This window comes from Lactuca serriola, chromosome 1 (genome assembly GCF_051521515.1).
Source record: "Lactuca serriola cultivar US96UC23 chromosome 1, Lser_US96UC23_V15, whole genome shotgun sequence".
In the NCBI taxonomy this organism is placed as follows: Eukaryota; Viridiplantae; Streptophyta; class Magnoliopsida; order Asterales; family Asteraceae; genus Lactuca; species Lactuca serriola.
Window position 1 is genome coordinate 112,949,887 of NC_136408.1, and position 15,906 is coordinate 112,965,792.

Here is a 15,906-nt window from a genome sequence, read left to right on the forward strand (position 1 = left end):
CAGTTGTTCTATGCTGATAACATCCACTCGGAAGCTTTAACAGTAACACGTAAACGTCCAACAATTTGTTATTGGAGTTCAGAGAAGATTAGATATCGAGAGACATTTGAACAAGAAAAAGGTAGATTTGGAGTTGGAGAATTAAACGAAGAATTTGTTAATGAACAAAATGAAGGAGATACAGATCTCGAAGACAGTGATTCTGATAAAGATGAAGATCATTCTGTTGAGGTAATTAGTTTTAACATGTTAATAATATATGATTACATTAAATTATTATATTAAATTCTAATCATATACTTCTTTTTGTTACATAGGCATATGAATCAAAAATATCAAAAATGATTAATAGTTTTGAGAGGATGAAGGAAAAGCTGAATTCAAAGCTTAATGATGCGATGACAAAGTTCCCTAAAAAGGAAAGTTTTAGAATTTTCAAAGAAAAGATGAAAAATATGATTGTTGAAGAAAAAACTAAAAGCACAACACTTTTTAATTTTCCAATTAATGAAATTGGAGTTGAAGGAATCAATTTGCCACCAATAATGGGTCAAAAAACAAATGATCAAACAGAAAATGAAGATAAAGAGGGAAATGGTGAAGAAGACAGTGATAATGGTGCAAGTCAACCAGAAGTAGATTATTTGCTTGATTCAAATGAAGCAGATAATGAAGGAATAAGGAATGATGCAGATAAGAATCAAAAAGAAGATGAAATTAGAGTAAAAGAGAAAGATGCAAAGAGGAATGAAAATCAGAATGATGAAGAAGAAAAAGATGATCATGCTGAGGAAACAAATAATCATGAAGAGACTATTAAACAAACTAAAAATCAAAATTTTTTGGATAAAGTTGTTGACAACATTGTGGACAATGTCCTTGGAATTGGAGTTTCAAGTTTAAATAGTCAAGAAGATGAAATCTGGAATCACCCTGAAATGAAAACTATTTTCGATAATATTGATATAGGTAAATTTTGTCTTAATTTTATTTTAAAAAAATATATAAAAATATCAATACACAATAACAATTTTGTTTGTTAAATTTTGACCAGGGTCACCAATGAGTACAGGTAAAACTAATACTCTTGCAGAAAAGGAAAAATCAGAAGGTGTACATGAACAAGGAACAAAAGTTGAAAAAACAAAGGGAGATTATACAGGTAAATGAATGATTTAAAATATATTACAATATTTATATTGATTTTTTTAATAACATTGTTTATTCATAAATGAATAATATACTATATAAATGAATAAAAATAAAAAATATTCATATATGATGTATATGTTTCAGGCAAGGAAAACTCTGAAGATAGAAATGAAGGAGGAACGGAAGCTAAGAACACGAAAGATGGATGTGAAGAAAAACAAACAAAAATTGAAAAAGGAAATGCAGAAGATAGAGGTAAATAGTTGATTCACTAATAAATGAATATAGTAAGTTTTATTATTCATAAATGAATAACACAATATATGAAAAATAAAAAATATAGTATTACTTATTCATAAATAATAATATGTATTACTTATTCATAAATGAATACATTACTTATTCACATATGAATTACTTAATCACATTTCTTTATCTTTCAGGAAAGAAAAAGTTAGAAAATCAAAACAAGAAAGGAGAAAAAGCTGACAAGACAAAAGGAAATAAAGGAGGTAACAATTTGGATAAACATTTCAAAATATAAACTCAAATATTATAATTAACTTACAACTATTTATATGATAAATCTCCTGGCATGCAGATACTCATCCAAGCTTTAGTCTAGGTCTCAGTCAAGATTCAGATCAAACTTCAAGTAAAAAATCTAATGAATCTTCACCAAAAAAAGCACTTACAAAGAAACAAATCAAAGACGACCATCAGAAGGTTGTTATCAGATTAGCAAAGAAAAATGTTCTTAATCCAAATCCAATCTCTGTATCAATTCCTACTGAAGTAGGACCATCAAAGCATGATCTGGATCAACCAAGAGAGAAGAAACTTGCTGATGCTTTCAAATCACCTTTCAAATGCAGAATAACATACACAAAACCCAAACTGACACATCAGGAGAGTATTGTCTGTGAATGGTTGTTCAACTTACAAGGCAATACATCGTAAGTAACTTTATTTTATATATATTCATATATGATTATTATATAGATAATAATCTATGACATTTTGATTATATATTTGCAAAGATGTGGTTGTCCAGACAAAATATGGTCAGATAGCAGAAAGAGCAGTTATGGAGAGTCTATATGCAAACACAGAGATTTTTGGAGAAGTTTTAGACACTTGGTCTGATTTACTTAACCACCAAGAATTGGAAAGGGATTTTGGAAATTCACCATACAGACTCTTCTTGAAAGTTGGAGTTTCTGTAAGTTTATGTTCTAACCTTAATTCCTTCCTTATTCATAAATGAATACACCAATATGATGTATTCATTTATGAATATTATATTTTTTTACAACTTAAATTCACATATGATTATACAAATATGATGTATTCTTTAACATAATTATATATATTCAATCGAAATTCACATATGATTATATTGGTTACAGACTGCTTATCTAACTTCAACATTGTCTGATGAAAGAAAGTATGAAAAATTCAAGGAGAACTTTCATGATAGTACCAATGGGTACAAAAAAATCTTGAACATAAAAGATATTGACATGGTATGTTAATTAAAGTTGTTTTTTTATATATATTTTATCAACAAAATACTTACCATTATATACATAAAAACAGGTATTCTTTCCAGTTGTTAAAAGTGCTCACATTTTTGTGATTGTCTTCAACTTAAAGAAACCGTCAATTGAAATTCTAGACAATAGTGCAGTTGAGGGGGATTATGAAGGGAAATACGGAGTAATAATGAAACCTTTGGTATGTACCCAGTTCATAACAACATAAAAGAACCAATTTATTACATATCTAACTTTTATTTTATTTAATGATCAGAAAAATTTGTTTGTGAGATACTTTAAAGAAATAAACCATCCAAGAGCAAATGCAATCTCAAAAGAAAGTATCAAACCCCAACGATTTGAAATGTCATGGAGAATAGTTAAAAACAAAGTTGATTGTGGGGTCTTTTCAATGAGACATATGGAGACCTATATGGGACAACCACTCTCAAAGTGGAAACCAGGTCTTCATAAAGAAAGTGCAGTTCAGCAAACTACTTTAGAGAAGCTCAGCCAAAGATATGCACACATAATGCTAACTTCTGAAATTAACATGTTGAAGGCTAAGGTGTTGGATCTTGCTGAAAAATATCAAAAAGTTGAATTCAAAGTGCGTACTGATCATGCATACAAAGCTATGCAAACAATTCAAAAAATGTTAAAAGAATATTAACGATTGCTTGTGAAGATGAAAGAATGTTGAAGTGTGATGCTATAGAATAGTTTGTGTTGAAGATGAATGGATTTGAAGTACATGTAAGATGATTCTGCGAAACAAGTTTTAAATGGTTTGTTAAATATTGTTGAACATCATTTTAATATTTTGTGAAAGTCTTATGAATAGATTTTATTATCTTGTGTTGAATGATTATGTAATAGAAACAACTTCGCTTATTTCTGTCAGTTTTTTATATTTAAATATTTTCAAATTTTATTTATGTTTATTCATAAATGAATACGAATATGATATCTTCATTTATGATTAAATTAGGAGTAATATGTCAGTATAACAAAGTTCATATATGAATATAACAAATTTCATATATGAATATAACTAACTTATTAGTAGAAACAAGTTTGCTTATTTATGTCATTTTTTTTTTATATTCAAATATTTTCAAATTTTATTTTTATTTATTCATAAATGAATACGAATATGATATATTCATTTATGAATAAGTTCAAAGTAATATGTTAGTATAACAAAGTTCAGATATTAACATAAAAAAGTTCGTATATGAATATTACTTATTTATTAGTATAACAAATTTCACATATTTATATTCATTTATAAATAATTCACAATATCAATATAACTTATTTTATAGTAATTTAAAAAACAAATATCAACATATCAATTTACCATATCAATATAAATGTGTATTATTCATACATGAATATTATTGTTTATTGTTTTTATCTGCATATATTCATAAATGAATAAAAAAAATCCCTAACTGTCTTTTGCTGATTTAGCAGCTCCAACTCTTTCTGGACAAGTACGTAAATTGTGTGGAACTCGCTTTCCACATCCTGAACACATTCTATGTTCTTTTTTAGAATTTTCATATGCTACTTCACCTGCACTTGGAATTCTTTTCTTGATTCCAGAACCTTTATTGCTTTGAACTTCAGGAACATGAATATTAATCTCTTCTGGAATAGGAATAGTAACACCCAAAAGCTTGCATACGACTTCACCATCTGTCTTGCTTTTCAATCCAGGAGAAATATAATCACTCTCAAATTCCTTCAACAACATTTGTTGTTTCTCAGCAAACAAAGCCAATCTCTTTTTGTCATCTCTTACAATATCCAAACATGATTCAAAACTATAATATGAATCATTGACTAGCTTTAGATTTTCACAATCACCTGAATCGGATTGAACAGAACTAAAACGATAATTTCTTGATATCACATCCTTTCTCCATCTCTTCAAAATGTACCTTTCAGGAATTTCTTTAACACCACATCTCATCATTATTGTAAAATCATGTCTGCATAAAACACCCATACACTTAAAATGTTCACAACTGCAATTTATTTCTTTCTCTTCAGCTTTTATTTCAACCTGATACAAAAACAAAATTTACACATTTACATTCATATAAGACTACTCATATCAACACTCATATATATATATATATATATATATATATATATATATATATATATTCATATATTCATATATGAATATTATCATATTCATATATGAATATTATTACATTTTTCATAAAAAACAAGTAAAATTACCTTAAATTCATTTTTAAAATCACTTTTACTGTTGTTGTGCTGCACAATGTAAACTTCCCAACCATCTTCAATACCAACATATGAGTACGTACAGAAAAAACATGCTTTATATATTTCTTTTTGCACCTCAAAAAATAATGTACTTGTATAAACCTTTGATGCTTGCAGTTCTATTTCTCGAGGTGTTTGCATTTTATATGATGCTTTCTTTGATGCCCTATCAAGCTCTCGTTGAGTATTCCTTTGCTTTTGAATGGCAGTGTCATAATTCATCATGAAATTCAAAAGTAAGTTCCCACTTTCTGAATATGTATTAAAGAATGAATTCATACTCTCTAACCTCGATGTAGTCTTCATCAAACCACACATTGGAATATCACTAAAATATCCAGATATCCATGAATCATGTATTGTAAACATGTCTGTAAACCATCTTGTGTCTTCAAGATTGAATTCCTTCATAAGCAAACCCCACTTCACCTCAAAAACATCAGGTTTCATATTAATGTCCCAAACAAGCTTCGAAAACCTTTTTCTAAAGTCTGTGTTTGTAAATAAATAATCTGATATCTGTATTAAAACAAAAATATTCATCAATGAATAAATAATAATAAGTAAAATAACAATCAATATTCATAAATGAATACACTAATAAGTAATATATTTCAAATATATTAAAATAATACCTTTTTTCAACTTTTTCATTATATGCCACATACATAATCGGTGCTTTGAATTACGAAACACATTCTCAACAACTTCTTTTATTGCAGCATCTTGATCAGTTAAAACAAGTGTTGGTTCTTTCCCATGAGTTTTAAGAAATGCTTTAAGCAACCAAGAGTAAGACTCAATGCTTTCATTGCTTAGCAACCCAGATCCAACAGTAACCGATTTTTTATGATGGTCAATAGCAGTAAACGGAACAAAAACCATTCGATACCTAACACACAAAAAAAATGTTCATTAGAGTCAATTTTTGATGTATTAATAAGTGAATATAAAAATATTTATATATGAATAAGCTATAAACAAAAGTAGATAAAATAACTTACTTGTTTGTTCGGAAAGTCGCATCAAACGAGATAACATCACCAAATTCAGCATAATATGCCTTCTCCATTTCATCATCCCAAAACATACAGTCCAAAACATCATCTTGACAATTAAACTCAAATGAGTAATTTGGATAGTGAGCTCGACGTTCATTCATTGTGTTTACTATCATTTGGGCATCTTTATAACCAATAACCCTGTTGATATCTCTCCTTAAATTTTTATAGTCAACTACTTTGGTCTTTACAAACTCTTACCCACCTCTTAGACTTGCCCTCAACTTATGAGCCATAGTTGGACCTATTTTTGATGTGGAAGCACGCAAAATAAACTCTTTTTCTGAATATGACATTTGTCTCGCCTTTTTTAAATCGCTTCTCTTCTCAAGTGGATGGTTGTGAAGTTCATCAAACTGAAAAACTTTATAATCTGGAGTTCCATACACAGATTCAAATATAATCTTTGCTTGACAACCAATAGCTCTTGAATTTGAATTTCGTTTCCTCCTAACACCACTTGTACCTAATGTGTCACAAGATTTCTTTTTCTGTTTACCACCACGATTACATATAACATGTTTCTTCTTTATAATCTTGTTATCAAACCTTGACTGTGTGCTCAGTCTAACATCAAAACCACCAATTTCAGCATACTCAGAATACATTTTGATAGCCAACTTTAATGATTTGAAGATTAAACCCTTAAAAGGAATAAGTTGAACAGGTACATCTGGCTTATAGACATGTTCTCCAATTATATCATCAAAATATTGTGCATCATGTACTGAACTTGAAGATTCACCACCTAAAATAATAATGCATGAATAAAACAATAATATATATATATATATATATATATATATATATATATATATATATGAATACATAAAACTCATATAAATAAAACAAAAAACATTCATATATGAATACATAAAATTCATGAGGATTCAAAATATATATAATAAAACATAACTTATTCATATATGAATAAAACGAAAAAATAATAAATTTGAAATTACAATTAATACATGTTTATTCATAATATGAATAAGACAACAATTTATTCATTTTAACATATTCATATGTAAATAAAACATAACTAATTCATATATGAATAAAACGAAAAAAATAATAAATTCGAAATTACAATTATCACACGTTTATTCATATATGAATAAGACAACAATTTATTCATATTAACATATTCATATGTAAATAAATGATAATCAATAAAATTAAAAACAACAAAATAATTCAATAACTGATACCTTCAAAAAATGAGTTCTCAACATCTTCTTCTTCACTCTCACTCATAGAAGAATACAAATCACCATTAATAACACTAGAATTGGACATAATACACCAAATGATCTATATAAATAAACAAAAACAATCTTAATATCGAATATATCAAATATATCTCACAAAAAAAAGTCGTAAATATGAAAACCTGGTTAATTTCGAATATATCTCACCTCAACGTACAAAATATCTGAAAGAAACTTAAATCATATATGATCATATGATGTAATTAAGCAATCTCTCTCAGTATAGAACGTAAAAACTACGACGATATAACTGATGAAATAAATATCTCAAACTACTTAACAAAAATCAGGTGAAATAACTCCAATACATATTCGAAACTTGATAATCTTGATAATGAACTCCGATGAAACAACTCCAAAAGGAATATAATAAGCGTAATTCAAAATAAATTATAAAAAGCAATAATCTTGATAATGAACTCCGATCTATCCGATTCAAACGATATACATACCTGATCAAATCGGAAACTCAAAAACGAAGTAGAAAACTGAAACACAGATGCGAAACTTCACGATTAATTGAATGAAAACGTATAATTGCTAACAAGTTATATAAATAACTCCGATCTATCCGATTCAAACGATATACATACCTGATCAAATCGGAAGCTGATAAAGAAGTAGAAAACTGAAACACAGATGCAAAACTTCACGATTAATGGAATGAAAACGTATAATTGCTAACGAGTTATATAAAGAAAATAATCTTGATAATGAATTCCTCATATTCGATTCAAACGATATAAAGATATCATCAAATTGGAACCTGATAACACGAACATGTAAGTTCTGTGTAAAAAAGTTGCTAATTTACAAAGATACCCTTAATGAAAATGGACACGCGTATTTTTTTAATTTGAACATGTTAGATAAATGATTGGCTGAGAATGATTCCCCCATTCTCAACCTTTTTTATTTTCTCAATTGAACCCACCTCTCTCTCTCTCTCTATATATATATATATATATATATATATATATATATATATATATATATATGTGTGTGTGTGTGTGTGTGTGTGTGTGATGGTTCACTTGAGATTCTAAACAAAATAGTAATCATGAGATTCAACCCCAGTCACATATTTATGTCACATATTTCTGATTTGCAGCTCTCACGCTCCGCAACAGCAGGTTATGCCTAATCATAAATGATTATATGGCAGAGATGTATAATCATATATGATTATACATATATATTTGTTCAAAGATTGAGTAATCGTATATGATTATGGTGATCGGTGGCTGACAAGGTGGTGACAATAGTCTGGTGGTATAGGTGACAGATGTGGTAGTGGTGGGGTTAGTTTGTGGAAGAGGTGGTGAGAAGATGTGGTGGTAGTGGCGGTGACAATGACGGTTGTGGTGTTAGGAAAGTGGCGGAGGAAAAGAACGGACGGTGCTGAATAATTATTTACAACTATAACTCTCTCATCGCATCAGTATGCAAGACCACTAGAACAACAAATAAAAATTTGTGGCTGAGGTTGAATATCTAGATCTTTATTTTTTTCGGAATCTCAAAAGAACCTACTTTTATATATATATATATATATATATATATATATATATATATATATGAAGTACAAATAAATATTGAAAAAAAATGAGTGCAAGAATTATATGTACTTTTCTTTTCACATAATTGTTTAATTTTAAAATTAGTATTACATCTAATTATTTGTATTAATTTTATAGTTTGAATGATTTATTTGTGGGAAATCTGGAGTAAAGTCCCTAAAACTTTATTTTTCTTTTCACATAATTGTTTAATTTTAAAATTAGTATTATAACAAATTTATTTTGTATTAATTTTATAGTTTGTATGATTTAATTATGGAAATCCGGAGTAAAGTCCCTAAAGTTTGGCTTTATTGACGTAAAAGCCATACCAATTTTTTTTATTGTAGTTTAACCCAAAAAACCAGTAAATACTTGAAAAAAAATCTTGTTTCAAGATAATGTTCTTTCTAGAAATTTTCTAAAAATGTGAATCAGTTTTCTGAAAATAAACATGATTTTTTCTTTAATAAGTTTAAAGTTTAAGGTTCTTTTTGAAAATCTTTTCTTTTTATATATATATACTAAATTAATTTAAAGAAAACTCATATTTGTTTATTAAAAAACTCAAAATAAAGATAATATCTACATCTTTTTCACTAAAAAATCTCATTTTTATTTATTAAAAACCACAATAGCAATAATATATATGATTTTTTTGAAAATTTTTATTTGTTACACACACAAAAATGTGTTTTAAGGGGTAATCACAAAAATGAGTAGAATATGAAGTGACATTTGACAAATTGAACACTTGACCAATAGAAATGAGCATTAGTTTCGAATTGTAAAATTGCTTTATGAATGGTCCCTACATTTAAATTTATAAAAAGTTGAAAGTAAAAATTTTTGTTTTCGAAAAAGATTATATTTCGAAAATACATTGTCAAATGGTGGACCATATTTATGAAAAAATGATGTCATATGATTAAATTTATCTCTTTTAATTAGTCATTTTGTTAAAAGTTACAAAAAAAAAATGGGTCAATTTTTATACAAAGCCACTCATTTTGGTGATTTTTGTAATTATCATATTTTTTAATGGCTATAATAAGGATTTCTCCTTTTATCAACTCTTTATGCTAACAAGTTTCAAAACATTTCTAAATGATATACATTCTTGGGTTCTCTTTGACTAATATTATTTATTTCACAAAATCAATGGTTTTTTTACTAATAAAGATTAAGGACGGGGGTATTTTGGGAATTTTTTTTTCAAGAATTCAAGTAACAAGAACTATGTATCAGGTGTATGTGCATCGCATGATGAATCAATGGCTTCTTTATTAATAAAGTTTAAGTACATGGATATTTTGGGATTTTTTTTTCTAAGAATTCAAGCTAAAAGAACTTTATATTAGGTGTATGTCCATTGTAATCTATTTTGAATTAATAAATAAATAAAAATAGCATCAGAAATAAAATGTTCAAAAGTCTCAATTGGGATACATAAAGTAATAGATATTGTAACTATGTTTTCAGAAACATAAAGAACACAAAAATCTAATTTTTAACGAATAAATTATAACTAGGGCTGTTCAATATTCGGATAAAATCGAATTATCCAATTGGACAATTTGGATTGGACTATTTAGTTCGGATATTCGGATTTTTGGATTGGTTTTCAACAAAACCGAATTATTATTTTGGATTTCGAATTGGTTTTGGTTTATAAAATAAGAACCGAATAGTCCAAAAAAACCGAATAAACATTTATTATTTATCTATTTATAATATATATATATATATATATATATATATATATATATATATATATAATTATTTATTAATTTTGTAATTTATTTTTTCAAAAACGTTCAAAACGTTTCACCCGATAAAAAAAACATTAATATGCATTTTCTCTTGAAATTTTGTATCTATAAAATATTTAACTATGATTTATCTTCTTATTAGTTGTTTATAAATTTCAAATCACAACTAAATTAATTGTTTTTGCTTCTTGTGTAAAGTTGGGTAATATTATAATTATATGTCGTTTTAAAATGTTTCGATTTTTGAAAACCGAATTATAAAAACCGATCCAACCGAATTGTAATTAGATCGGATCGGATCGGATTTGAATTTAGTTTGGACAATTCGGATTCATGGTTTGAAAAACGAAATCAATTTAGATTTACTTGATTGGATCGAATCAAACCGATCCATCCAAATGAACACCCTTAATTATGACCAATCGAAAATCCGCAACAAAACCGGTAAAACACTATTAAGCGTAAAACGCAAAATTTTAATAAAATACCTTTTTAGCCTTAAGTATCTAAACAAATGTCGTGGATATCATTAAACCGTGAACATACATAAAAAGAACGTCCAAATCTAACTTCGTATGAGGAAGTTAGGATTTTTCTAAGTTCCGGAGTAGCGGGAGACAGCTAAAAACTCGAAATAGAGATCGAGCGATATTTAGCCGACACAACCTAAACGAGAGTTGAAGATCTCGACAATAGTAGTACAACGGTAAAAAGACAGACGAAAACGGACATCGGATGAAGAAGTTATGAAATTTTAACGTTCTTTTCCTAACCTGGCCTATTAAAAATATATAATTAAAAATAAAGTCAAAATTTTCCAATAAAGTCTAAAAAAAAGTTGTAGAATATATTCTCACCTACGTGTGGATATAAAGAACGTCAAAAACGGAGCTCGTATGCGAAAGTTACGCATTTTAGAAGATTGAGGCTCAAACCGAGGGGGGGTTGCCCGGCGTACGAGGGTACGCTCAACGTACGCCATACGGGGCCTCGGATCGGCCACGTCTCCCCTATGCCCTCTACCCCCGTCCCATCCGAAGTCCGGCAGACGAGGAAGGCGTCATGCATGACGTACGCCTCACGTACGAGGGTACGCCCAGCGTACGAGCTGCGGACGCGTTACGCCCCGTGTAACTTCGAAGTACGCCCAACGTACGAAGCTGCCTCCACCCCTATAAATAAGGATGCGATGGTGCCGGCTCAAATTGCTTATTCACACCATTTCTCTCCCACTTTTTCACTTCCGAGCCCCTCGAGACTACCCCGACGCCCCGGTTACGTATCCAAGTCCTGACGAAGGTCCGAAGCTCCGAAATACCCGAGAAACTCATTTCTTTCCGGTCGAAGTGCTGCCCGAGAAATGTCTCGTTTTCTACAAATCATCAATCTTTCCAGGTGAGTTCATACCCCTATATTTTCACGTCTTTTCTATGTTTTAAGGGGGGGGATACAAGTGAAACGCAAGAAAAACTTATGTTAAAATGCAAATCATTACATACAGTTTCAAATACTTTATCTACATTTGGTGTATAAATGTTAAACACATAGAATAATATTATTACAAATGTTATACTTTATTATTACAAATGTTATACTTTACATGCAAAGTTAGTAACACACTAAGGTTTATCATGCAAATGAAATACATTTTTGGAAAACTATAATAGGTATAGTTTATGAGATATTCATGATACTTTACACTCTATAAACACTATAGAAAGGAAATACTTGCATTTACAAGAACAATGGACTTTTCATACGTAACTCTATTTGATACAAACTTTGTGAGACATTTGACTTCACGTACTTTCACGTACGCATTTTAAGTCTTGTATTATATACCATAATCTCTTGTAGGGAGAGCGTGATACTTGTGTATAGATCTATACGGGATTGACAATCCCACACCTAAACTGTTGGCTACAGTTGGACCGGCAGGTCTGGGGTGACAAATGTCATATCATTACAACGCCTGAAGAACGTTGTAACAGGCAGTCTGGTCAATAGTATGGTTATAAAACTCACATGAAGTATTAAAGCATTTGATTTACGAGGCTATCAAATGCCTTAGTGATTATATATACATATATAAATCTACTTACACTATTTTAAGTATGGAAACTACTTACGCATTTCATTTTCGAATCATTTAAAACTACTATTCATTTATGGAAAATATTGGATTTTCTAGATACAAACACAGTTACTTTATACAAAAAGGCATACAATTCTTATACAAAAATGCTTATGAACTCACCAACTTAATTCTTGACACTTTTTCAAAACTACTTGTATTTCTCAGGGATTCAGTAATACATGTAACAACTGCTTTTGGGAAAGGACGCTAAGGCGTCAAATTTCAAACTTATTATATCATCATAATGTAATTTCTTTTGAAACATGTAATACAATCAACAATGTAACCTTTTAAATTATATTTATGATGGTTGTGTTTGCTTTCTTTACTATTTATTCAACTGTTATGATACTACATGAAGTCATCCAACCTCGAACGATTCCGCCGTTCAAACTTCCATTCTCCAGATACTGGAACTCATTGTTGATTTCCAGAAGATCCTGCTTAGAGTAGTATTGCATCTTTAGTTGCACCACAAAATCTTCCCAAGATATCTTGCTAGCTTCTCCCTTGGGCATCGAACCAGCTAGTAGCTTCCACTAGTTCGGCACTCTAGACTTTAACAGAGGAATCGCGAGAGTGGTTTTCTGTCTGTTGCTACACTCGCAACTCTCAAACATTGTCTCCATCTCATAGATCCAGTCTATAACTTCCACTGGTGTCAGGCTTCCAGATAGACACGGCGGTTTGGATTCCATGAAATCCTTGTACTTGCACCCGCATCCGTCATTTCCTCCATCCTGATTGTTTCATCTATCTATCAGTGGGTTGGCTTGACCAACAGTCCAACTATAGTTCCCTCATTCTGACTACCTATCATTCAGCTCAGGTTGTTCAACTGGCATTGTAAGTTCTTCATGATTCTGCCGAAGCAGACATCTAGTTTCCTCCATTTGACGATCCAACATCATTTGAATCATCGCTTGTACCCCAGCCATTGTCATTGTCTCAGGTACTACTGCTACCACAGCTACTTGCTCAATCACACGTGGTTGATTCCTGTTTTCGTTTGCGTTTCCAGCTCCACTTCTAGTTCTTGCCATTTTTGATCTATACACCGAATAAGGTGAATTTAGATCCTCATTCACGGTAGATATTTAAATGATCCATATCTCTCCGAAACGTTTACATGCTAGTCCTAATACCGTAGCTATACGCTTAGAATCCTAAACATATAAGGTTTCCAAATCTGGTCGGCAACAGACCATAGATCCGGACAAATCATATCATATATAGCAAACATATAACATTTAGCACATAAAAGCATTTTAGGCATCTTTCCTAAAATAAACTAGTGCTCGTGTCTAAAATATAGCGGACACTCATCTCACAATCATTGCTTAGCATTCTAGGTTTAAGTCTAAAAATCCTATAAATTCCTAGTTCGCTTAAACTAATGCTCTGATACCAACTGTGACATCCCCATTTTCACGGCCAGAAAAGACCGATTTGTTTATGCTTTATTTTGAAAATTAGAGCAATCTTTTAAAGAAAAGAGTTGCGAAATTTGTTCCCAAAACAAAATGTGGTTAGAATTTATCAAAGCATTTCTTTAAAGAAATTTATTTTTGCATTATCTAACAAAAATCTTGGGATGTCATGATCCGATACAGACCAAAAGCATAAACAGTACAAAATAGACCTTACAACAGTTATTCACAACTACTGATCTATAATCCACAATATCTTGATAAGTCATCCAACTTATGCTCTCGCGCCACTACCTGTAATACAAAGAAACTGAGTGGGTCAGGCTTGGGAGCCTGGTGAGCATATAGGGTTTTCAACCCACAATAATATAATTATTATATTTAATCATAAAACAATCAACCCAATTACCCATCCCCATTCTCTTCTTTAATCATAAGGATCTACCCTAAGAATTATCTATCCTTCATTCCTAAGGATTGACCTAAGGAATAGGCACGAAGTCCATCGCTACCTGAGGTTTATACAACAAGCAATAAATCCATAGCTGCCAAGGTTCATCTACACAGTACTAAACCCATAGCTACCAAGGTTCATCTACACAGTACTAAATCCATAGCTACCAAGGTTCATCTACACGGTACTAAAACCATAAACCATCGTACTTATATAAGGCACTAAGTCCATAGCTGCAGGGTTTTTAGAGTACACCGGTGAACATCAAGTTCATAACACCTACAAGTTGTGAGCCTACTAGTGTTCCATAGGACTGTCTAGAATAGTTCGTGGATGTCATCCATACTCTGTTGAATGACGGAGCCATCGTTTGGGTAAAGGTTTCACTCATTTTTCACCTGTCACCCTCATCTCACGATCTATATCATCCTTCGTCTCATCCTCAAACTCATCCTTCATCACACCAACTATTTTGTCTACCCATGTTCTACCCAACATATTTGTAGATAAAAATTACATATACAGTTTAAACCATTTAAAAACCTATATAAAACATTCATTCAACATCCATCTCAAGTAAACAAACAATATATAAACACATAACACGTATTTCATAACAAATACTTCATATCTATGTGTTAGAAGAAAGTAACTACACACTCACTTGATTAGACGATGCTCGGACAGCACTACGACTCTTCAAATATTATTCTTTTGATGTAACCGGGTTATCTTCCAAAAACCGCGCTTCTCGCGGGTAGAGTTTCAGCTCGAAACTCTTTTCTTCTCGGGATCTTCGGGGCTTCGAGACTTGCTTCGGGTGTCGGGGTGATACCGGGGCTTCGGGGGTGCTTCAAGACAGCTAGAGAGGGTATCGGGAGTGAGAGAGTGAAGGAATTAGCAACCAAAATCAGCTGCCCTTCGATTTCTATTTATAGGGCCATTTTTCTGGATTCACGTCGTGAATCTCAAATATTCACGTCGTGAGTTTAGTCATCATCAGGTGCGTCATTGCAACTTAGGTCTGACAGACTCCGGGAGACGTTATTACTGAGTTCACGTTGTGAACTTTGACACAGTGTCGGGGTTCGTGCCCCGAACTTCAGAAATTCATATCTTTCGCATACAAGTTCCGTTTTCGACGTTCTTTATATCCACGCATAGGTGAGATTATGCTCCACAACTCTAGTTTAGACTCTGTTGGCTAAATTTGAATTTATTTTTG

The 15,906-nt window shown here is 30.7% G+C and overlaps 1 protein-coding gene and 1 long non-coding RNA gene across 2 annotated transcripts; one reads left to right on the forward strand and one right to left on the reverse strand.

Moving 5' to 3' along the window:
- The first annotated feature begins 2,555 nt into the window (after positions 1-2,555).
- Positions 2,556-3,046, forward strand: LOC145070535 (uncharacterized). Its single transcript, XR_013689981.1, has 3 exons — positions 2,556-2,678; positions 2,752-2,889; positions 2,965-3,046. It is a non-coding gene; the product is annotated as an uncharacterized LOC145070535 (long non-coding RNA).
- A 1,097-nt stretch (positions 3,047-4,143) lies between these two features.
- On the reverse strand, positions 4,144-15,179 carry LOC145060238 (protein FAR1-RELATED SEQUENCE 5-like). Its single transcript, XM_079007944.1, has 9 exons — positions 15,080-15,179; positions 7,923-7,957; positions 7,782-7,817; positions 7,270-7,372; positions 6,260-6,806; positions 6,002-6,199; positions 5,694-5,889; positions 5,100-5,516; positions 4,144-4,764 (listed from the first exon to the last, which is right to left on the reverse strand). The coding sequence occupies exons 1-9, from the start codon at positions 15,177-15,179 to the stop codon at positions 4,144-4,146; spliced, it is 2,253 nt and encodes a 750-aa protein (XP_078864070.1).
- Positions 15,180-15,906: the final 727 nt, after the last annotated feature.

What these genes read in the sequence shown, in the direction of transcription:
- LOC145060238 (XM_079007944.1), bottom strand. Translation starts at nt 15,179, where the DNA reads ATGTTGGGTAGAACATGGGTAGACAAAATAGTTGGTGTGATGAAGGAT. An exon ending in TCAGCTTCCGATTTGATCAG is followed by an intron (nt 7,818 to 7,922) that starts GTATGTATATCG and finishes TCTGTGTTTCAG; the next exon opens with TTTTCTACTTCGTTTTTGAG. An exon ending in TGAGAACTCATTTTTTGAAG is followed by an intron (nt 6,807 to 7,269) that starts GTATCAGTTATT and finishes TTATTATTTTAG; the next exon opens with GTGGTGAATCTTCAAGTTCA.